Genomic DNA, 22,719 nt, shown 5'->3' on the forward strand with positions numbered 1-22,719 from the left:
AAGATAAAAACCTAGGCATATTTCTTCTGAATAACTGATAGTTCAGGGAGGCAGTCACAGAAAGAAAAGTTTCTATGTGCTCAGCTGTATGTGTACTGTGTTCCTCTTGAGCCTCATCTCGGGAATCATTTATATGCCATGTTTTAAAACTGTTTATGGCAAAAGTTTGTCTTTTCCTCTCCCTCTCACTGCCTGTACTTTTGTCTAACCTGTATCCTGGCAAAATGAGCATGGAAGAAGGGCTCTATGCCCTGATTGTTTGGGTACTTTGGAGCAGTGTGATCACTGTGCTGTACATCTGTTTTACTGAGTAAGCTCAGCTCACAATAAAGGAGGAAGTGTGTTCCAGAGGAGGAAACTGGCAGCACTGTGGCCTGTGCAGGCCTTTGACAGCAGCTGTTTGACATTCATTGCTCAGGTGTCTTTATGGAGTACCCAGGAATCAATAATTCACTGACTTTCATGATTCCTTACAGGGGGCCATAACGTCACCATTTCACTGCAGTCGAGGACAGGACATACACACATGCCTTCTGTGGTGGGGGTTTTGGTCTTCACCCAGTTCTGGTTCTGGTTCCCTCTGTCACACTTCCTGTCACTGGCGTTCACCCCAACCTGTGTCATTGGCCTTAACAAGGATCTGAAGGTATGTAACAAGAAGAGACTGAAAAGTTGCTTGGAATATTCAAATGGTCTGCAAGGCGTGTTCATTGATTTGCTGGTTTTCTTTGCATGTTTCCGACTTGTTTGGGCCAGAAAAGGCACAAATTACCTGGAAGAAATCTGAAAAACAGGCTTAAATTGCAGAGCTGGTGGTGGGAATGGGAACAAGAAAAATGTAGAGAGCAGACACTGACCTCTTTACTTAAAAGTAGCTTAAAAAGAAAGGAACTCTATTTAGAGTATTTTGGCAGAGGCCACCCCACTATCACTCTTGAAGGTCAGGGTTATTTTTTTAAAAAGTGTGTTGCCCCCCCCGGCCTCCCAGATAAATTATGTGATGTTCTCCCCTAGGAAAGCTAGCAGTGGGAAAAGAGGATTTGTTTGGATTCCTTGGGGACTAAACATTAAACTGAGCAGCCATGGGTACTGCACTTTTCTTGTGCATCTGTTCTTCCAGCTATCAGCTGTGGTACAGCCCCTGTAAGCTGTGTACCATGCTGTGTCTCCTGTGCTGAAAAACTAAGCGAGGAAGTTCCAGAAAAAAGCTTCTGGATGTGACAGCATGGGGGTGTTCAAGAACTTGGATTGGCTATCAGAAGATGCTTTCTACCCTTGCTTAAGTAGCCAAGAGTAAGAGAATGTGTATCACTGGTAACTCGCCCCCAAATGTACGGTCCTTTGGCAGGAAGGGAGTGTCAGTGCTTGGTTTGCCCTCGCGTGCATTGACAGAGCAGATCTTCACTTAGATCTTAAACCAATTTTGTGTTAATACACACAAACACAGCAACAACATCAAAACCACAAAAGCTTTGAAGCAATGAAAACAAAGCATGGTGTGAATAGGATAGAGTGTATGGAGAGGGCTAGGAGAGCTTGCCAGAGTCAAATTATAGAATAATTAAATAACATTGTTCTAGTTGAACCACTGCCACTGATAACAGTTTCTCAGCTTCCGGAGAGGGAGAAGGGGAAGCTTGTATTCTTTAGAGGATCTGTGTTTGTCTCTGCTGGAAGGAAAATGAAGCTAAAGTAATTATTCTGCTGTGGATTTTTCCCCTGCTTTTCTAGTTTCTAACATTGTTTTAAACTCTTTGTCTTAGATGCCGAAAGTCCAGTACAAGTCCAACTGTAAGCCGTCCACATTTGCCTACCCACCACCTCTTGAGGTACCAAAGGAAAAGGAGAAAGAAAAGGTATTTGAGCTGGCTTTCTGTGTAAAGACTAACCTCTTCTCCCTCCTAGTATAAACATTGACTTTGGTGGTACTACTAGGGAATCTAAAGAGCAAAGGAAAAATTGGCAGGTGCTGTAGTCTCCAAAAGAGAATTCTAGGTAAATTTTCCTGCTGTGCCTGGGACTGTTGATGATTGTGGCATACAAGTGCTTTGCTACTGAATTCCTGCAACCTCCCTTGTCTGAAGTGGTCAAGCAGAAGTATTGAATAAAAAAACTGCTTTCCATGCCCTACTGACTTGTATGTACAGCACCCAGCACAGCAGGGTCTGTTCTGTGACTTGAGCTCCAAAATGCTGCTCCAGTGCAACCATTGAAAATATTAGGTGAGACATTTCTCAAATAGTCCCATATGGAAGGAGCAGTGGGCCCATGTGCTAGAATAATTGCTGTCAGCTCCATGGATTGCAAAAAGGTGAGTGTGGCACTGAGAATATCTCGGTATTGAAAAGGAGAAGATGAGACCTGTGGGGTCACAAGTGGGACAATAGTGGAAGCAATTTGTCTCCTGGCACAGGATGGTAAAAGCTGTTGAGCAGAGCACGGCAGCAGGCAGAGCAGCCCTTAGGGAGCAATTGTGGAGCAATGGAGACCTCAGGCATGTCATGCTGATGAATGACATGGTGTGAAAACTGTAAAACATCTTACCAGAATTGACTGCTGGACAGGACAGATTTCCAGGCCACCAAGGAATCCAGAAATTAACCCTGATGAAAGGCAAAGCTCACTGCTTATAGCTGTTTTCTTGCCTTTGAATAGGATGTGAATTGGACAAATCTTTTCTCTTTAAACTTCCCTGGCCAAAAGTTAAAATATGCCAAGAGCCCACCATTTATTCTCACCAGCAATGTGACAAATGCTGTTGCTCCCTGACCCTCTCAGAAAGTTTCTGCCATTTGTTCCCAAAAGACTCAAGCCTGGTGGGCTGAAACTCAGTATACTATGTTGGATCACACTGAATGCCTCATCTGTTGCCATATTCAGGTTTCCACTGCTGTGCTGTCCATCACTGCAAAAGCTAAGAAGAAAGAGAAGGAAAAGGAGAAAGAGAAGAAGGAAGAGGAAAAGATGGAAGTGGTGGGTGCACACATTGAAACTTAAATGTCTTCTTCCCCCCCCACCCTTATAAATGTGGATGGTGTGTCAGAAAAGTTGACACCCACTTATCTCTGTCCTCTTGCAACCTGTGTTATGAGCAAAGCACTGACACATTGCTGCAGACACTGGTTAGCACCTTTAGTCTGTGTGTGCACTGTTAAAAGCAAGAGGTCCTATTAATTGTGAATCTGTTATTTCTGACAAATAAATCTTCCTCAGTGTTGTTAAGTAACTGACTTCCTGAATGGCAAAAGCTTGTTTTGACAGGTTTATGCACCTTTAACTGCATAAACCTTATGAGTATTATTTCATTACCTGCTGGTTTTAGACCCAGAGGAATCTTCTCTCTTATCCAAGTAATTTTCTTGCTAATGCAGAAAAGGTTTAGTAATTTCATGTCCTTGGGACCTCTGACCTTTTAAAAAGGAGTGTTGTAGCAGCTGCTTGATTGTGTCTAATTCACCTTGAGAGCACTGAAGAGTTTAAACATTCTGGTTTTGCACATGCTTAACCTCCTTTTTTGAAACATTCACCTTTTTGGCAGCAGTCTCTTATGTGCTTTGCCCATCTATCAAAATGCCAAACATTTATCCATACCCAGCTCAGAACCAGCTGAGGTTTGAGCACAGGTTCCATATGCTGCTCAGTAGTTATGGTGATCGCTTTGGTCCTCTGATGATTTCTTTCAGCTCATAGACGTGACATTGGAAGTTGTCATCCTCATCTGTGAATAATGTGTCATCCTGGAGCAAGCTGAGTAATGGAGAAATGAATTTTTGGTAGTTGCTGTAATTTGGAAAACATATGGCAGCTAAAATTCTTGGTGACAAAAGACCCTTTCAATTGTGCCCTGCTCATAAATGGAAATATTCCAAGAAAAACTGTAAGCTGAAAGCGCATTGTGGACCCATAGAATTCTTTAGGTTTGAAAGACCTCTAAGTCCAACTTGACCCCAGAAATGCCAATGTCACCACCAAACCATGTCCCCAAGAGTCACATCTACACATCTTTTATATACCACCAAAGATGGTGACTCCACCACTCCCCTGGGCAGCCTCTTCAAGTGCTTGACAACCTTTTTGAAGAAGAAAATCTTATTAATATCCCACCTAAACCTCCCCTGGCACAACCTGAGGTCATTTCTTCTTGTCCTGTGTCTTGTTACCTGGGGGAATGACCCCCACTTATCTCCACCCCCTGTCAGGGAGTTGTAGACAGTGAAAAGGTCCCCATTGAGCTTTCTCTTCTCCAGGCTGAGCCCCTCCAGCTCCTTCAGATGCTCCTCACAGGTCATGCCCCAGATCTGTTGCCCTTTTCTGGACACATTCCAGCACCTCAATGTATGTCTTGTAGTGAGGGGCCCAAAACTGGACACAGGGTTCAAGGTGTCACCTCACCAGTGCCAAGCACAGGGGACAGTCCCTGCCCTGGTCCTGCTGTGCACACTGCTGCTGACACAACCCACAATGCCATTGACTTTCTTGGCCACCTGAGCACACACTGCCTCATGTTCAGCCACTGGCAACCAGCACCCCCAGGTGCTTTCCCTTTTGGCCTCTTTAATTTAAATTTTAGTCTAACAAACCCCACACATGTGGCATTAAATCAAATGTCTGTATGTAAAATAACCTTCCCAGACCTACATAGGTGTGACCACATTGTAGGCACTGAATGTCATGCAGCTGGCCCAGAAAATTCATTGTCTCACACATCCAAGGTATAATCTCTGGGTTTTGGTTTTGTTCTCCTTTGTCAAGTTTCCTTGTCACCAAACATTGCCTTTTCTTTGAATTCTCCTTACAGTTCTATGTAGTAAGCAAAATGTGCTGAATAGATGCATATTTCTTCTAAAATTGCTACAACCTACATTTAAGTGCAGGTGTTAAGAGGAAGCAGTATATTAGAAGGGGTTCACATGTTGTGTCTGTGTGTGGCCAGATTTTTGAAAAATTTATTTGGCTGAATTGAGCAGAAAAGCAAGGATAGTAAACAGGGAGCTTGCTGCCACCTGCTGTGTTTGAGCTGAGTGTTTTGCCATTGTCCTAATGTTTTAGAGGTATCATTGCTTTCATGTTTCCCTCTTATGCCTGTTATGTGACTAGTAATCCATAGTTTCCAAGGGATCTGCAGAGCAATGAGCAGCTGCTGTGCCAGAGAAAGCCCTGTCTGCTGTTACAGGACATGCCATGCATTCAGTGGTGTTCCCAATAGTTTCCTGGTGGTTGTTCCCATCTTTTCTGTTTTGTTTTTGTTTTTTTTTTTTTTTTTTTGTTTGCTACTCAAATGTTTCTGAGCAAGAGGGAAAAAATGACCCACCTTTTGAAGTATGTAAAGGATAGTGGTTTTTTTCCTTCTGTTTTTTGCCTCTAGCTGCTGAGTAATTGATAAGGGAGGGATTCACTGTAATTCCCTAGTGAGTTGCTGAGGTCGAGTAATTTTGGGTGAACTGCTGTCACTGCCAGTACTGTGAAATGTCAGTGACAGCTTTATAGCTGCAAAAATACAAGGGCAGTTTTTGGCAATTTTCATATGCTCAGTAATGATATTAAAGAATCTTCAGCTGTGACGAAAAGTGGTGAGTGAGTTTAGAGAAAAGGTAGGAGAAAGGGAAAGCAGAGGTTAAACTGTTTCACTGCTACCTCTTACTGAACTTGCTTTCATCTGCAGCTGAGAGTGAGGCATTGCCTTGTCAAGAGCACTTAGATCCACGCTGGCATTTTCTGTGCCAGCTGATAGATAAATATTAGCATGTTCCTCAGCAAAAGAATGGTTTCTCACCACACTGTGGGATTGCTGCCTAACTGTACCTTACCCTGCTGAACTGTGAAAGGTTAGAGGCTACTGCTGAAATCGTACTGATCTTCTCTTCTCCCCCCACAGGATGAGAATGAAAAAAAGGATGAAAAAGAAAAGAAAAAAGAGCCTGAACCCAACTTCCAGCTTTTGGACAACCCAGCCAGAGTCATGCCTGCTCAGCTCAAAGTTCTCACTATGACAGAGAGCTGCCGGTACCAGCCTTTCAAACCAGTAAGTGTCACCTTCCCAGTCCATGTGCTTGGCAGAGCATTCCCAGTGCTGGGCTTTTGTGTAAGGCCCAGAAGTTCTGTGTGTACGTGAGAACTCACAGCTGGTGCAGCACTGGAATGTGTTGCAGAGATTTGCAGCTTTGCTGTCAACGTATTTCCTTTTTTAATGTCCCTCTCTGCAAATGGTCACAGGCAGTTCTGGCTGGGAGAACATCACCGCTGCTGCAAACCTTTTCACCATGCTAATGCTGCTTTATTTTTCTTTCTTCTTGCACCTGTGTCAAATGTGCAGCATGAAAATCAGACATACTCTGTGTATTAATGACATTGTTGGAAACATAAAGACCGAGCCATGATCTTTAAAATAGGCTGAGAAGTTGTTCAGGTTCAGTGTCAAAGCAGTGAAATACATCAGGACTTGTGCTGGAGCTTTATTACTCTGCAGTGGGATTTATACCTACATGGAGGGCTTTTTTCATTGAATGTACTTCCTATTGAGTTACATCTGGCTTTAGAAAAGTTCCTTCAGCTCCTATAAACATAGAGAAGAGAGAGCATGTGATTGTCAGATGGAGAATGAAGAAGGTCTTTTAGCACTCAGCCCAAGGGGTAACTAACTTCTGTGAGATCTCAGATATATTGCAAATCTGATAAGCTGGCTCCTGAACTCTAAATCTCCTGAGTCAAAGTCTTCTGCCCTTTATTTTTGTTCAAGAAATAACATGCTTGACTTAACCCCATTTCCAGGATTACGCATGGGAAAATGGTGTTCAGTAGTAGTAATACTTTTTCCTGGAAAATAGTGATGTCTTTAATAAATGGATTTCCTGGAATTCCATCAGCACATTGGAATTCTCTGTGTGCTGTTCCCTTTTGAAACATCTCCTTTAGCAAAGCAGTGGGAGGGTTCTTTAGTTTCTACCCTTTAAAACAAGGTGACCCAACTGCGTTTGGATTGGGAAGATCTGCTGTGTGTTCCAGTAAGTGTCCACTCACTGAAATGTGTCTGTTTGCTTCAATTTCAAAAGAAGCAGAGTCCTTGGTGAGGGAGTTCAGTTTCCTGCCTTAAAGCCCCATAAATAGGTTTTGAAGAGAACAGTGCAGTTTTTGCTGGGATTAGGGTGTGTAACCAAGGAGCCTCTTGGAATGGAGCCGTTCTGGACCTTTGCTCTGCTTTGGGGAATGCCAGAGTAAAAGACCTCTTTGAAATGCTGTTTATAGCCCAAAATCCTGCTGTGGCCAAAGCCCTGATCCCAGCCAGGCGTGACACAGCACTGCCTCTTTGGCCTTGTGTTTCACTGCCGGAGGTGCTGCAGCCTGCCAATGGGTTTGGTTGTCATCTTTGTAATTAATTCCCCTGTGGTTTTGTGAGGTTCTGCTAATAGGATTCATCACTCTGTGGAAACTAGTGATCAGATTAGTCTCTGTTTCAGAGAATCTCCTGGGAGGCAGCTACACAGAGAGGCTTCACTAAGTATTGTAAACCTGAAAAGATGAGCCTTATAAAGCAATTACAGTTCAATTAGTTTTCATGTGGAAAGCCTCAGACTGGGAATGGGGTAAAGCTGTGAATACAGATGTCACTTTCTGTTGAACTGAGACCTAGATAGAAGAAATATGAAAAGTAGCCTAGATAGACTCTGCCTGTTCCATGCCCTGATCAGGCAGAGATCCAGGTGAGTGTCAGATGCTTTGCTCTCTGAAACTCATTCCTGCTGAGGAGTCTCATATGGCCTAGGATAGACTCTGTGGCCACAAACACTCCACCATGAGGCAGAGGCAAGCAGCTCTAAATGCTCATGGCACTTGTCTTGCAGCTTTCCATTGGAGGCATCATCATCCTGAAGGACACCAGTGAGGACATGGAGGAGCTGGTTGAACCCGTGGCAGCTCATGGTCCGAAGATTGAGGAAGAGGAGCAAGAACCTGAACCACCAGAGCCCTTTGAGTACATTGATGATTAAGGCCTGAGGTACAGTGTAGTGTGTAGAGTCTCCTTTTTAAATCCCAATGAAGGAAAAGCCTCTTTGTACCAAGTGAAGCAGTTACCAGCACTCAGCACTCTTGGTTTAGCTCTTTGACAGCTTTTGTGGCAGATTTAGAAAAAAGCTCTGTCCTAATTCTAAGAGTTTGGCAGCTTAGAAATCCACAAATTCATTCTTTTTGGTCAGGCCTGACCCAGTTGTACTGGATCTGCTTTCTAATCTGGCAGGCTTAACTGCTCTTGAGTAGAGCCTGACTGGGCAAAGAGCAGTGCAGGGGTCACAGGGACAAATCAGCTCCTGAAAGATGGTCCCAGAGGGGCAAATAGTTTACATAACAAAGCTGACATCTACTTGACCTCAGGGTGCCAGGATTTGTCAAAACAGAACTACTGTTCTGCTCCCTGGAGTTGCCTAGTCTTCCCAGCAGTTCTTAGCAGTATTTAAAGACACTTCAGTCATGGGCTCTGAATGCTAGTAGTAGATCTGTTTCAGGCAATAAATGGTGCAGTTCTCAGGTTCCTTGGTTAAACTGCCTGAATGGATGTGCAAGTTTCTCACTGAGAGGCAGAAATCCAGTTGCTTTATTTCCAAATATGGGCTGGCATGTCTCAGGGCTCCCAGGAGCAGAGATTATGCACTTGAATTGGTGGACGGGCAGGGAAACAAAGTCCTTGCTAAAAACTATAAATGTTGTGTCAGTGACAGGCTTGGGTGAGTGTGTGGGGCCAAGCACAAGAAGCCCTAATTAAATACATTTGATGTTCTCGTTTCTCTCTCTCCCTCCTCCAGGGCCATGTCATCTAAAGAAGACACTATGCTTGATATCAGAAAGACAGGCATGAAGACCTTCCTATTGAGATCTGATGTTCAGTGCATGCATCCCCAATCTGTGCTGAGCTGAAGCTGATAGTCCGTGTTTTATGGCTGAAGAACAGATATATGCTATTTAGTGTACTCTTTCACAAAACCTTGTTTTCAAATAAATATATTAAAAACTCTTGACATAAAACTTGCTAAAAACAAAAAAAAAAAAGAAAAAGGAAGTCTGAAAACTTTTGCTCTCCCCAAATGTTAAAAACTAAACTCAGATTGTGCATCCTTGTCCAGCAGAGCTTGATTGACTGCTCCTCTGTACAATCATTGGGATCTGTACACACCTCTGCACTTGTTGAGGATGAGCAAGGTCACAACTGCAGCCTGGCCCAGCCATAGCACTGATGCCACAGAGGGCAGGTCTCTGCTTGCCAGCAGCTGCACAGATGAGGTCTGCTTCCAGATTCCCTCTGTGATCTCCCCCCTTGCTTATCCTGGTATTCATGTGATGGTGTGGGGCTGACAGAAGGGCTCTGGGTGTTAATGATGGGGAAATAGGGGCATGTTTCTCCTTGTTTCACAGAATCCCTTTTCTTTTGTGTGTGTGCTTTCACCAAATATGAGCAAAATAGCTGATATGAGCAGGTTACATTGCAGGCCTAGATAGACTGGACCCAGACATGTAACTTGTCACACTGATGTGTTTCATTAGCTAAGGGGGAATTTTAGTCAGGGATATGGAATGAGGAGCAGTCAGAAGGAAGGAATGGTGCTCCACCATTCACTATCCAGCTGGCCCTTCACCTTTTGGGCTGTAACACTTCAAAGGGTGTCTCAGCAGCAAGCCAGGGACTGCAGCCCAGGTCTGCTGCCAGCAAATGCTGGGTGAAGCTCCATCATTTGAAACAGCACATAAATGCAATGAGGTTTTTATTGTATCTGTGTGTGGGGAGAGTATTTTATCCATGTGAACATACCACCATCTCACGTGCCTTGGTAATAATGGAAGATAAATCTTGAATGTAGTGCTTGGGAGCTTCTCCAGCAGATGGCTTATTTTGTTGAATGCTATATATCCCACTATAGCAATGGGATAGTCTGCCTTTGTTCTCTACAAAACTAAGGAATACTGAGCAGAGATGTGGGACTGAAAGCCAGTTTTGAGTTCTAGGCTTCAGGCAGAAGTCCCTCAAGTTGAAATGTCTCATGTTGCTGGTTAGAGCTTGCAGTTCTCAGCATCATCCAGATCTGTTCTCCAATGGAGTGGAGCCAGGAATGGAGCCAAGAACCTGAAATGGCTACAGACAATGTTATTGTCAGTAAACCTGGAAACAAAGAGGGAAACACTGCTCCAATCCCATGGTCAAAGACCTGGTATTGTGGTGTAAGAAACAGAAGCTGGACAAATGTACATTGGTGAATCTTCTGGTGCTGCAGTTCCTTCCCTTTGAATGGATACCTGTATCCCTTACTCCAGCATGTTCTGCCAATGCCAACCAATAATGGTGTGTGGTGTTTTTCAGGTAATTTGTTAGTAATGCCTTGTGTTGTAAAATACTGTGGAGAGGGAAAGACATTGGGAGGTGAAAACCCCTCATTTCAGGCTGTTCAGCAACCTGCCAGAGGCCAGATATTGCTAGAGGATTTCTAAAGTCCAAGTAGAAGTACTGGGAACAGCTGGCTCAGAAGGACCTAAAGTCCTGAATTGGTGCTTTGGCCCAGCTGTGAACAATGCTGCTTTTCATGGGACTTTTGGCCACACTTTTCTAATTGCAACAGATTTTTCAGGATAATCAAAACAAACCTGATGCTTGCTGCAGGTCCTCAGTGAGGCTGTGTAAATCTGTATGTACAGAGCAGCTCCCACCAAGCCACTGGGTACTGCCTGGGGCACCATGGAGGACTCCTGATTCTTGTGCTAAATTATTCTCTTGTGCCTGTAAGATCCCTACTGCTCTGGCAGTGATGTTTCCCCAGAGCTCCCTGAGCACAAGCAAATGTAAAAACCTCAGTCCCAGACTGATTTCGGAGCTGCTAATCTAGGGTCACGAGGTAATTTACACACAGAGATTTTTACAGGAGATTTTGGTGACTGTGGAAGGAAAAGGCCATGTGTGCCAGGCTGGGGACACCAGGAAGGAACTGGGAATTGGCCTGTCCTCACTTCCCCATCTCTGTCACTCGGTGGTTTCTTCTCTCACTGTGTAAAGGATTGAGAGCACCCATAGAAAAGCATCCACTGTTTTTGTTTTCTCCCCCAGCTGCTGTTTTTTCCTCCTGGGACAGGAAGATGCTGGTCTGTGTCTCATGAGACACGTGTGTAGCTCAGGCTGTTTCCTCACACGACAGTGCTCAAAAGACTCCAGATAGGACTAGAAATGCTCCTACAGAGTGCTTTTGAGAGTTTGTGTTACAAAACATGTCCAGACTATAGAATGATCCCATACATGCAATTTTTTTTTTTTTTTTGATCTCTACATAATTCTTCAGTTTACTAATCAGGCTGCTGAGGCTGCTGTTCTGTGACCACTTGAGGTCACATGGTGCTTGAATGAGGTGCTGAGCTTTGCTCAGTTTCCAGGGTGCCACTTGGGAAATTCGGAAATGGCCAACCTGTGAGAGTTGAAAACAATATGAAGAGACTTATATAGCCCTAAGAGGATTCTAGTAAACCTCTAGGAAGAGTGTAGGAATGTTCTGGAGATACAACAGGAAACCTCCAGAAAGATTAGAAAAACATCAATGAAATGGCCAGGAAATGTCCAAAAATCTTTTGGAAAGGTGCTAGAAAACCTCTGAGAAGGCTCTGGAAACCGGTGGGATCCTGCCCTCGTGCTAAGGGGTCTGACCAGTTTCTCTCAGGCAGATGAAGATGAAGAGCCACTGTGTTGGCTCAGTGCTTTGAATAATGTCATTTGTTTCAGTGACTCATTAGTGCTGAGGAAGTGCTGCTCTCCTGGGCCTATCTGGGGATGCTGCAGAGGGACCCACCCTGATTGTTTGTCAGGGGCTAATTGGACCTAAACACTCCTGACTTTGCCAGAGTGAGAGGCGGGGATGACAGGAAGCTGCTTCTATCCCTCCTGACTAATGGGTTTCATCTCAATTAACCCTAGTGCAAATTAAATCACTTCTAAAGCATGCTGCTCTGACAGATCCCAGAGTCCCTCCAGGAGGCCCTGGACGTTTCCTTTGCCTCCCTTTTCCACTCCTTAACTCGGATGCAAGCCCCCTGCTTGGCACCAATGGTGCTGGGACTGAAGTGGTGGTGGAGATGTTGGAGGTAAAGCTCCCAAGGCAAGAGGTCTTCAAGGAGGGGGCTGAGAGCCCCAAGCCCCCCAGCATTGCTGTTCCTTCCCTGCAGGCATTCAGTGGCCTCATCCTCTCACCTCTCCCCATCACTCTCCCTTATCTCTCCCCTTCCTTCCAGGGCCAGGAAAAGCTCTTCCTCCTTGCCTTTCAGAGAGAAGGGTGGGCACTGCTGATAATAATGATGATGTTGGCTGTTTATCTCCTGCATCCTGGTGGCTGAAGCACCCTCCACCCTCACCCCTGCCAAATGCCAGCCAGCCCCAGGCTCGTCCCTTGCTTGCTGCTCTTGGCGTGGGTGACTGGCTGGGTTTCAGCCCAGCTCTGGGGCCACCTTGAGCCTGCAGCAGTGGCAGGACAGGAGAGTTGGTAATCATGGACATTTCAGGACTGTGCAAGCCTTGTGTGGTTTGCTTGTAACCTCTGCTGGGACCAATGGGCCTGAAGGCCTTCAACCGAGGGTGCTGTTCTTTGCCCAGGCAGTTTTATGTGGAAGCAAGGGTCTTTGGTCCCTCAGTGAAAGAAACTCCTTGGGCAGACCTGGTTCAATGTGTTCCTCCAGCACTTGTGGGGATTAGCCTTGCCCATGCTCTGTGTCTTGGGAGGAGATGCTGCCTCAGCTTCTGGAATTGGCTTGACTTGGCCTCTGAAATCCTGCTCTGTGGGCAAATGTTCCAGCTGGCAGCAGCCAGGATCTGGAGTTTTGTTTTGAGCTCTATACTCCAGTTCCTGGCATTGGTTGCACAGCTAAAGCTCTGGGTTTTGCTTAGAAGAAATGCCTGTGCAGGTGCTCAGGTGAGCCATCAGTGTCTCTGCCACTGGGGAATCAGTGTTACCCACATATGGCAGAGAGGTGACTCAAGACCATAATCCCAGACATCTCTGCCCAGTCCACTTATTCTGGTGGGCCCTGCTGCCTGACAGGGTTTGGTTCAGCAATGTTTTTGTCTGGGTTTTTTTCTTTGTGTTTGCAGAGCATGAGCAGAAAATGGGCACAGGAGTGTCTACCCAGTAAGGGTCCAGGTGAAGCAGGTCCTGGGGAGCAGGGCAGAGTGGTTGGGGGGACACCCTGGGCTTGCTGGCCACTCCCTGGGTGCAGGGTTGGCCAAGGGGAAGGACAGTGTTTTGGTGGCAACAGCATCCCTGGCCAAGGGTATAAATAGATGCTCTGGTGACCCAGGGAAGAATGGCTGCACAGGAGAGGTTAATTGTCAGCAGAAATTATGGGGACATTGCTCCTCCCAAGATAACCTGCAAGGGATGAGGCATGAACAAATTTTTCCCCTTCAGAGTGAAGGAAAAAGGGCCTGAAATATTGGTGCAGTGTCTTTGTTCTCAGTTCTAGGGTGGCTCTCCCATTTCATTGTTTTTTTTTCCATTCTGTGTCAATGAGAACCAAGATGGATTAACTTATTGTCTCCCCATCATGCCCTCCCAGAGGAGGAACTGAGATAGCTCCTGCAGGGCTGGGCAAATTCTCTGTTTAATTTAACCTCACATCAAGGTCTTTTTTATTTTTAGCTTAAGCGTGAAATCTGGGGTTCAGGGGTGGACAAGAAGTAGCTGAAAATAATTTGCTGGAAACATCTGCATTGGACAGTAGAGTTCATGGGCTCCTTCACAGATCAAATCTGATGCTTGCTTCTCTTACAGGTTTTGCAGTTTCCTCCTGAGTGGCTGGACAGGCCATTGGTCTGTGTTGGTGGCATGGGACAGGTGGCCATTGGTCTGTGTCGGTGGCAGCACCAAAGCTGTGCTGGTGTGATGAGGGCAGTGAGGCTCGCTGGGAGTGGGGATGTTTCTCCTGATGATGAAGCTCTCCGTCTGCTGTTTCTGTGCACCCAGGTCCCAGACTATTTTGTCCATATTCTTTTTTTCTAATGGAGCATCTCTAGCTCTTCCTTTCTCGCAGGCCCCTGCCATTATGGGCCGGATTGCCTTGCTGTGACTGAAAAGCAGCTCTCTCACACCGAGACCCCGGGCAGCACCTACCTGAGCATACAAGGCTGTCTTACAGCGCGCAGCTAACGTGCCCTGGAAACCTGATCTTAGTGGGGGAAAGTTCATTAGCACTGTTAATTGAAAAGGCACAAAGATTCCATAAGGGGCTTGGCCAATCCACCCCTTTGCTTTGGCGGGAGTTCCATCAGGCATGGACTTGTCGGACAGTGCCGCCCGGGCTCATTGCACCGTGTCACGGCCGGGCTCAGCCTCCTCCCGTCCCGCTCGCTCCCTGCAAAGCTCCGCCCTCTTCGCCCGACATCTCTTTCAGACGAAACTTCTAAGCGGGAAGGCTTTTCCCGGCCCAAGGCGGAGCGGGGGCACAAGAGGCCCGGTTGGGGCCGTTCATTTCCAAACCCGAACCGCCCCCAGAGCCCCCCGCAGCCACCTCAGGCCGCCGCTGCAGCTCCGCCGCCGCGCCACAGGGGGCGCTGCCCGCCCCACAGCCACGGGCACGCCCTCGCCGCGTAACGCGCGGGCCCCGGGTGGCGATTGGCTGAGAGCGATCACGTGCGCGGGACGCGACACGGGGGCGGGGCCACGGTTGCCGGGGCGACACCGGCGGCGGCTGAGGGGAGACTGGGACAGGTGGGAATGGGGGACAGGGGGAATGGGACACCTGGGAATGGGGGACAGGAGGGAATGGGACACCTGGGAATGGGGGACGGGGGGAATGGTGGACGTGGGAATGGGGGACGGGAGCGAGTGGGAGTGAGGGACAGGGGGAATGGGGGACGGGTGAGGGAGGAGTGGGGGAGATAGGGGACTGGGGCAGGGGAAATTGAGGGGGGATTGGGGCGGGTGAAAATGTGGGAGGGGTGGGACTGGGGCAAGGCAGAATGTGGGGCAGGAGGAGCTGGGACAGGGAGGATGTGAGGCAGTGGGACGTGGTGCAGGTAAGAGTGGGGCAGGTAGACCGTGCGCTCCTGTGTGTGTGTGTGTGTGTCTGTCTGTCTGTCTGCCTGCCTGCCTGCCTGCCTGCCTGTCTGTGTCTCTCCTCATGCCCTCTGGAGATGCCGTGGCTGGGGGGCTGTGCTGTGTGAGCCCTGTGCTCTGCACTAACACCCCCTTCTTTGCCATTTTCCAGCTTTATCAGCGATGAGAAGTAGCAGCAGCCCTTAGCAATGGGTGATGTTTTAGCGTATGAGGCCGAGTTACTTGGACTAGTGAAAGAGGTTGGTTTTCTCTCTTTATTTCTTTTCTTTTTTTTTTTTTTTTAATAATTCTTGCAAGGCAAGATTTCTCAGTGTCTGCATTCAGAGTCAGGCATTGTAATGGAGGCCTAAATTCTGGAGCTATTTATCTGGCTGAGTGTGGCTACACTCTGAAATTGTGCTGACTTCTGTCATGCTCTGTCAGTTCAAAAGGCTCAATGTCCATTAAATGCCAGCAGTAAATTTTCTTCTTTGGTTGAATGAAATTACTGGCTAAACCAAGAGGCATCATTCTTTGAGAGATGGTGTACTCAGTTGTCTCTAGGATGCAGGAGAAAATTCAGAGATGGTGTTTTCCTGCCATGAGATACCCATGGTTCTTGGTTTATCACTTTGCAGTCTTTGGCATTTGTGAACCATCCTGCAGAGAAACTTTGGCATTTAATGGGCCATTAATTGAAGCATTAATCACCTAAAAAATGATTAATCATTTACTGAAGCAATAATCATCTGACAAATGTTGTTCCTCTATGTTTTTATCTTGCAGTATTTGGATTTTGCTGGATTTCAAGAAACAGTGAAAGTATTTAAAAAGGAATGTAAAATAAAAGGGAAACCACTACCTAAACCAGCAAATGTTTCCTCAGAAGATTCATTGCCTGTTCAGGTAATGCATCATTTACACTTACTTTGAGTAATAATGAAAACAGAGGTCAATATCCACCCTGTGAGTTATCACAACAGTGAATTGTCTGAACAGATTCTTGATTATTTGAAGAAATCTCCTGTTAGTCTTCTTCAGCACAGGAGCCTTCAAGTTTGCAGTTGGGGTTATTTTTTTTTCACAACTGCAGTCATTTTGAACTCAAGGCATTAGTTTTAATTTACACTACTTTAAGTTTTTACTGATCTGCTTGAAAATGTGGGCTTTGCTTCTTGTATTGATGGTTGATTCAGGCTCTCAAAGTTACTAAAGATACGTGAAGAAAGAATATTTGGGTGGTCATTGAATGGTGGGACATTTGTGAATAAAACTTTTAATTGGAAGTGTTCAGATGGCACTGGAATTCTTCATCACTAACCTGCTGCTAAGAATATGTGGCTTTTCTGTGTTTGGGTTTTCACTTGATGCTTTTCCCTTTCACAGGAAGAAATGCTTACAGCATTTGAAGATGGTGATCAGAAAGTTTTCTTCCAGCTCTGGGAGGAGCATATTTTGTCTTCAGTCCATGACAGCGATCCAGTTGCTCAGAACCTGGAGTTCTATCTCCACATCTATTTTGCCACCTTCCTCTTGAAACAAACTATGGGAAAGCCTGTAAGTTTAGTTCACAATTCAAATCTCAGATTGCTGTTGTTTGTTTCACTTAATTTATTTGTCTTTAGTATGGATGAGGATGGGATATTTTCTAAGAATTATTCCAAGGATATGTATCCAGTTTTGGCCACAGTCTGCATTTTTTAGTTCAGCCAGATCTTTTGTATTGTGGAGTACAGAGATGGAAGTTGGAGCTGTCCTTATCCCAAAGTTCCTGAATATTTCAACTCAGAAAATACCAAAATGGCAATATTTTCACACTTGTAATTGTACATCATAGCAGATTCTTAAAATATTTATTTTGCTTGAAGTTTGGACTTGAGCTGTGAGTTGAAATACAATAATTTCTGATTAAATGGCAAAGCTCAGTTTTGACCAGCTCAATATATCATGCTGAGAAATACAAATCCCAAGATGTTATAAAACAAAATCTCTGTTACATGGGACTTTTATGGTGAAGAGACATTTAAGTAGCCTGGATTCAGCCAGATCAGCCAGGGCTTAATAGCTCCTGGCCTTCACCTGTCAGCTGCTACAGGAGTGTTTGGATGCCTGCAGTCTGTTTTCCAGCCTCTAAGGAGCTTTTGTTCTGTTCTGTGTGCCAGCTCCACTTCCCACTGCTGTGCAAGTGGATTTTTTTGTTTCTGCACTTACCACTGAAATAAAGTATGTCTAAAGTATGTGTTGTCTATCTTCCCTGCGTGTAGCAATGGCATTTTTCTTTAAAAGTCTAGCCTGAAGTGAACAGGAATAATTTACACTCAAAAAGCAATTGTATGTCTCTTCTTTCTTTGGACCTGGATGAGAAAAATAACAGCATTGTTTTACATTTTCCTTTATGACTGGTGAAAACATACAGTATGTTCTCTAGTTAAATAAATACTGATCTTTAAGTAACAAATATACTGGAATTTCAAATTTGGTATTAATATACTTGGGTCTCTTATTTGCCAGCTTTACAGTGCATTTAGAGTGGTAATTTTCTAAATTAAAAATGCTGCTTTATTTCCTAGGACAAAGCTGAACTTGATGACAGGATTGCTTATTTCAAGGCATACCTGGAAACAAAAGGAGCTGCACTGAGCCAGACTACAGAGTTTCTTCCCTTCTATGCTTTGCCATTTGTTCCAAACCCCATGGTACATCCTTCCTTTAAAGAACTTTTCCAGGTCAGTGTCTGTGTGGCAGAGATGGTTTTGTGGTGACTTACACTGACATACCTACACAAATTTGTTTGTAAAGCATGTTTTGGTATTTTTTAGAGTTATTTGCTCTGAATGCTTCCCTGACCATGTGGACAGTTGTGCTGGCCTGGCTGAGCAGCTGTGGGCAGCCACTCTGGTGCAAGGAGATGTCTTCAGCCTGCATTGCTGCCACCCTGCTTTTGATACCAAATCAAAGCTTAAGTGATACTTGCCCTGGGCTGACTTTGGATGTACCAGCTGATGAGGAGCTCCAGTTTAACACCAAAAAAAGCCATATCCTGCCATTTTCCTTTGGGACTAGCTATAAATAATGAGATAGATGGTTGACCTCAGAGATGGAATATGACTACTCTTTTTTAATTATACTTAGCAGCATTTTTTTTAACGTGTTATCTAAGACCAGATCCTCAGGTTTATTCTGAGTAACCCAGGGCCCAAGCTCTTAGTCCACACTCACTCATATTTTCTTGTGGGAATTGTTCAACTCATTCCATGTTAGTGTTGAAACACAGATTGTTTTATGTTTGAGAAAGAGCAGCAGTGAGTCACTAGTTTACAAAGCAGAGTTCTTGTGGCATATATTTTTCTCAGGCATCTGATGCTTTATATAGCTGGAGTTCCTGTCAGTTTGTGTAATACATCTTGAAAAATCATATGCACTCCTCTCTGTAGGAGACAAGGTTCCTTTGGTAATATACAGTGTCCTGTGGTACACCACTGTCTGGATACTGAATTGGTAAATGCAACAAGTAAATTCTGTACACTCTCCAGCGTGATGAAATAAGGGCAAATCTGAGCTGTGAGAACAGCTTGCAATATATATGTATACAGCAGTAAATTTAGGGAGCTCCTGGTACTTGTTGGAAGACAGAGCTTTTTTTTCATTGGCTGGCTTTTCCTCAAGCAGAAACCAGCTTCACTGAAGGCTTGAAATAGAAGGCATGACTATTTGGTGGATTCTTAGGTGTAGTTTGACTTTTTCCCTTAACTGTTATTTCCTTGTCAGTATGAGACACTACGTCAGGCAGAGGACAGCATTCCAGTTAATGCTCTGAGTCTGTTCTGGTCTGTTTTTCCTGCATTGGCTGTTTTTCTCCAAATCCTTATTTTAGAAACATTGTACCCACCAGTGTGATGTCATGATGCTTGCAGTAGTTATTGACAAAACTTACAATTCCCAAATCTTGTTAGGAGCAAAGGATGAAAACTGAGCTGTGCAAAATACGAATTTTGTACTCTATTTAATATATGTGAAAATATTTTTTTATCTTTTTCTCAAGTTGCTTGTCTTTTAAAGGTGCTTTTACTTTCAGGACAGTTGTTTGTGTATATAAGCCACCAACACTATGTGACAGTTTTGTACTTTAAAGATACATTGTGTTTCTAGAACTCTTATTTAGGAATAATACTGAGCTCCCCTCTGACTTCTGTTCTTTCATGGAGAGTGAGCAAATACATTCACATCAGTAACAGTGAAGGGAAAATCTTTTAAATCCAGTGCTGGCTGCCTTGTTTGCTAGTGGGAAATTGCTGTGATTCAAGCAGTACTTTCTGCAGAGTGTACATATTTGGTGAACAACTGTCATTATTTGTTTTTCTTTTCAAGGATTCTTGGACACTGGATTTAAGGACAAGATTGGAAACGTTCCTGTCTCTGGCTCTCAAAGCCAGACAGACTCCTCGGCTTCTCACTATATTTGTATCCTTCTAAGAAAACACTCTGCAGATAATTAGAAATAATGTAAAGAGGCAGTATAATTTATTGCAAGAGTGTGCTGATATGATTTATTGCAGAATTGCAGTAACATTGCAGTTCAGTGTTTTTATGATAGGGAGCATTGTTTATATTCTACATTCAAAAACAAACTTTTGAAAAAGTCATATAAAAACCATGTCCAGATCCATATGAACCTACATGCTTATCATGTGATCAGTCTTTGTTTCCATGTATAAATACAGGATGCCCAAAGGCACCAACCTGACTTGACTTCTTTCTTAGCATTTCTAAAGCTGTTAGTCTTTTAAATTAGCCTTTCAGGGACTAGCTGAAAGTTTTCCAGGGCTTTTATTTGGGGCATATTATCCAGGGCAAATTATTTCATCTCTCATAAGTCAGCAAAAGATCTCAAGTCCCTAGGCAGTATTGCAAGTTGTGCACTTATGAGATTTTTATGTCTTTATTGTTGATTTATGTATTCTGTAGAGCATCAGGCACTTGCAGTTTGCTGGGATAGTAAGAATACCTGGCTTGGTTCAGGTTCTCATTCTGAGTCTCTGGAACAAACACTGAAAAGGTGCACATTTTCCTGATCTGCTTTTACTCGTGCAACAGAAGGAGAGTGGACAGTGCAACAAAGGTAAATACTGGGCTGTGGTAAGGATGTTCTGTAAAATTGTCAGGGGCTGTGAAAGTAGTGGGAGGTTTACTACCTGCAGGGGTGGGGAAACCAGTGATGCATAGCAGAAAGTCCTTGGAAATCCAGGTCCCAGCTTTGGTGATAGCTATTGATAGCTTTTCAAAGTCAGTAACGTTCAAGCAGTCCATAAGTATCAGTAAATATGGACTAGAAATGGGAAAGGACCTAGTAGTGGGATTTGTATTAAACATCTATTCTGTTCTGAAACATGGTAAAAACAAGTGGAGAACTCCATTCAAAACATACCAGTGGAGAACTCCATACAAAGCATACCAGCTTTCCTTTTCTAGTTCTGATGAAAGTAAGTTGCCTCAGATTCCTTTCCCTTGCTTCCAGGTCTTATGTCTCATTCAGTTGTTCTGATGATCTTAGACAAAGTTGATTTTTGTTCCTATTTACTCATTTTGTTTAAATAGTACCTCCTAAAATAGTGCATATTAGTATATCCTGAATAAGAATGTGTTCATTTAAATGGGACTGGCTGATGTGTTGCATTTTGAGGTACACTGCTTATACACACTGTAATGTGTGTGTGTGACTTGTGGTCCTTTAGAAATAATAATTTCAGCACAGAATCCTGTTAGATGGTGGTAACACTTGAAACATGTGCCTTTTGAAAATCAGGTCAATAAATAGAACTTAGGATTTCCAACTACCTTTCATTGATTTTTTTCACTTGACTTTCTGCATATACTTTCTAGTTAGGGATTTATATGAGACCAATTGGATTCTTAAAATGACTTTTCCTCTTGAGTTATTTTATCTGTAGGTTTATCCTGAAGATTTACTTTTCGTAGATTGAATTAGGCAGAAAGTTAGGTATTCTCCCAGTGTGAGTTCCGTGTGTTTCTTTGTTATTTTGTGCTTTGTGTTGTTGCATTAGACTTTAGAATAATAGAATAATAGAAAGGTCTCTTGGATTTTTATTTTCCAGAAGTTACAATTTTTCCTTGTGGAGGACTTTCCTGAAGGCAATAATCCCATGCTCTTATTAAAAACAAATAACTACCTAATTGTACCTGACTTATTTAGGGCCTAATTAGTTTTAATTTGGGCAGGTTCTGTGCTTTGTGCAGGCACTGTCATGGAATTCAGTTCATGCAGGTCAGCCTGAATTTGCAGATCTGTTATGTGCCTTGGAGGTTGAGTCAGTTTGGATTTTTCATAAAGGTTACTTGAGGACTGTCTCATATGAAGGTTTTGGATCCAAGAGGTTATTTTTGCAGTATGCTGCTCCCATCACATGGGATCCACAGCACTTACTCGCTGCTGGAGAATATTTACTTTATCAGTGAAGGGGAAATGCAAAGGAAATTTAGAGGCAACATATGAATGAAGAGCAGTATGGCAGAATCCTGAAAACACCTTTTTTAAATAGTTGCCAGTCATCAGTCTGACATGCTGAAATACTTCAAGTTTGGGTGGGTTGGTGTAAATGCTTTTGAGGGTGGCCTGGAGTGTTCAGTGTGTTTACCTTGCCTGCTTTACCTGCTACACTAAACTTTACCTGGCCTTTACCAGCCTTTACCTGGCTTCTTACCCATTTGCTAAAAAATTTCAGTTCCTGTATGACTTCCAAAACTATTTGTGTGGCAGCTGTGCTTAACTTACAGTTCTGCCATATGTTTTCAGTTTGGCTGGAAAGGAAAAAATTGCAGAATGGTTGGCATCTTGTACAGAGAGCTTCAGACCTTCTTTGTGTCCTCTCTGCTAACAGGAACTGAGGGAATGAGGTATTTGGAAGTGTGTTCAGCCACTGTTCCCTTCACTGCCTTATTTCAAACCTGTGGATGAATTCACAGCCACTCTTCCACCGTTTTGGGGAGGAGGAGAGTGGTGGAAGTGTGTCAGGCTCCTGCACTAGAGAAGGTGGACTGTGACTTACCTGTCTGTGAAGATTTGCTAAAGTCTGATCATTTATGTGGAAAAATGTCAGTTTAGAGTATGGGTAGTAATTTTTGAGCAAGAAGGAGACTCCTGCTTCTCCTGAGAGCAAGATTCAGTGTCCAACAGCAGCTCCTGAGACCTGCAGCTCCTCTGCTCAGAGCTCTGCTTTGCTGTGTGCAGGAACTCAGCTGACTGGAGTCAGTGCTTCTGGACAAGTATGTGAAGGTGGGCTGAGATTAGACAGAAAGAGACAGAGCAAGTACAAGTTCAGGAAACAAGTGTTTCAGGTGTTGGTAAGTTTAAAGGAGTCTCTCACTTAAAAAAAGTTATCACTGAATTAAGTGCATATGTGTAACTCTTTGCCTGCTTGTAGGACGTGGAGTTAGAAGACTTGACAATTACACACGTGAGAGAGCAGGCAAGAATTCTGGTAGAAACATGCAGTAGTTAAGATGATAGCCAGTGCCAGCACCTTCATTTGGCAGTCACAAGCTTTACTGTATCTTGTATCTTCCTGCACCATGAAGTTAGTCTTCTGTGCTGTATTTCCCCCTCTTTTCATCGACATATGAATAATGTTTCTGGTAGGTGTTTGATCCAGAGATTTTT

At 44.1% G+C, this 22,719-nt stretch overlaps 2 protein-coding genes across 3 annotated transcripts in view; both read left to right on the forward strand.

The window, feature by feature from the left end:
• PSMD1 (proteasome 26S subunit, non-ATPase 1) overlaps positions 1-9,015 on the forward strand; it is a 65,738-nt gene extending 56,723 nt beyond the window's left edge. Inside the window, exons 20-25 of the mRNA XM_071437819.1 lie at positions 477-646; positions 1,764-1,856; positions 2,881-2,973; positions 5,876-6,022; positions 7,839-7,993; positions 8,796-9,015. Of these exons, the coding sequence (XP_071293920.1) occupies positions 477-646; positions 1,764-1,856; positions 2,881-2,973; positions 5,876-6,022; positions 7,839-7,985 (650 nt within the window). The 3' untranslated portion in view covers positions 7,986-7,993; positions 8,796-9,015. The remainder of the gene's footprint in view (positions 1-476; positions 647-1,763; positions 1,857-2,880; positions 2,974-5,875; positions 6,023-7,838; positions 7,994-8,795) is intronic.
• A 5,554-nt stretch (positions 9,016-14,569) lies between these two features.
• ARMC9 (armadillo repeat containing 9) overlaps positions 14,570-22,719 on the forward strand; it is a 57,758-nt gene continuing 49,608 nt past the window's right edge. For both annotated transcript variants that reach the window (XM_071437850.1, XM_071437851.1), the window contains exons 1-7: positions 14,570-14,717; positions 15,217-15,304; positions 15,831-15,950; positions 16,431-16,601; positions 17,615-17,770; positions 19,413-19,505; positions 20,139-20,163. In XM_071437850.1, the coding sequence (XP_071293951.1) occupies positions 15,254-15,304; positions 15,831-15,950; positions 16,431-16,601; positions 17,615-17,770; positions 19,413-19,505; positions 20,139-20,163 (616 nt within the window). In that variant the 5' untranslated portion in view covers positions 14,570-14,717; positions 15,217-15,253. The remainder of the gene's footprint in view (positions 14,718-15,216; positions 15,305-15,830; positions 15,951-16,430; positions 16,602-17,614; positions 17,771-19,412; positions 19,506-20,138; positions 20,164-22,719) is intronic.

Source organism: Agelaius tricolor, unplaced genomic scaffold (genome assembly GCF_023055355.1).
Source record: "Agelaius tricolor isolate 1412-34295 unplaced genomic scaffold, bAgeTri1.0.p SCAF_12, whole genome shotgun sequence".
Taxonomy (NCBI): domain Eukaryota; kingdom Metazoa; phylum Chordata; class Aves; order Passeriformes; family Icteridae; genus Agelaius; species Agelaius tricolor.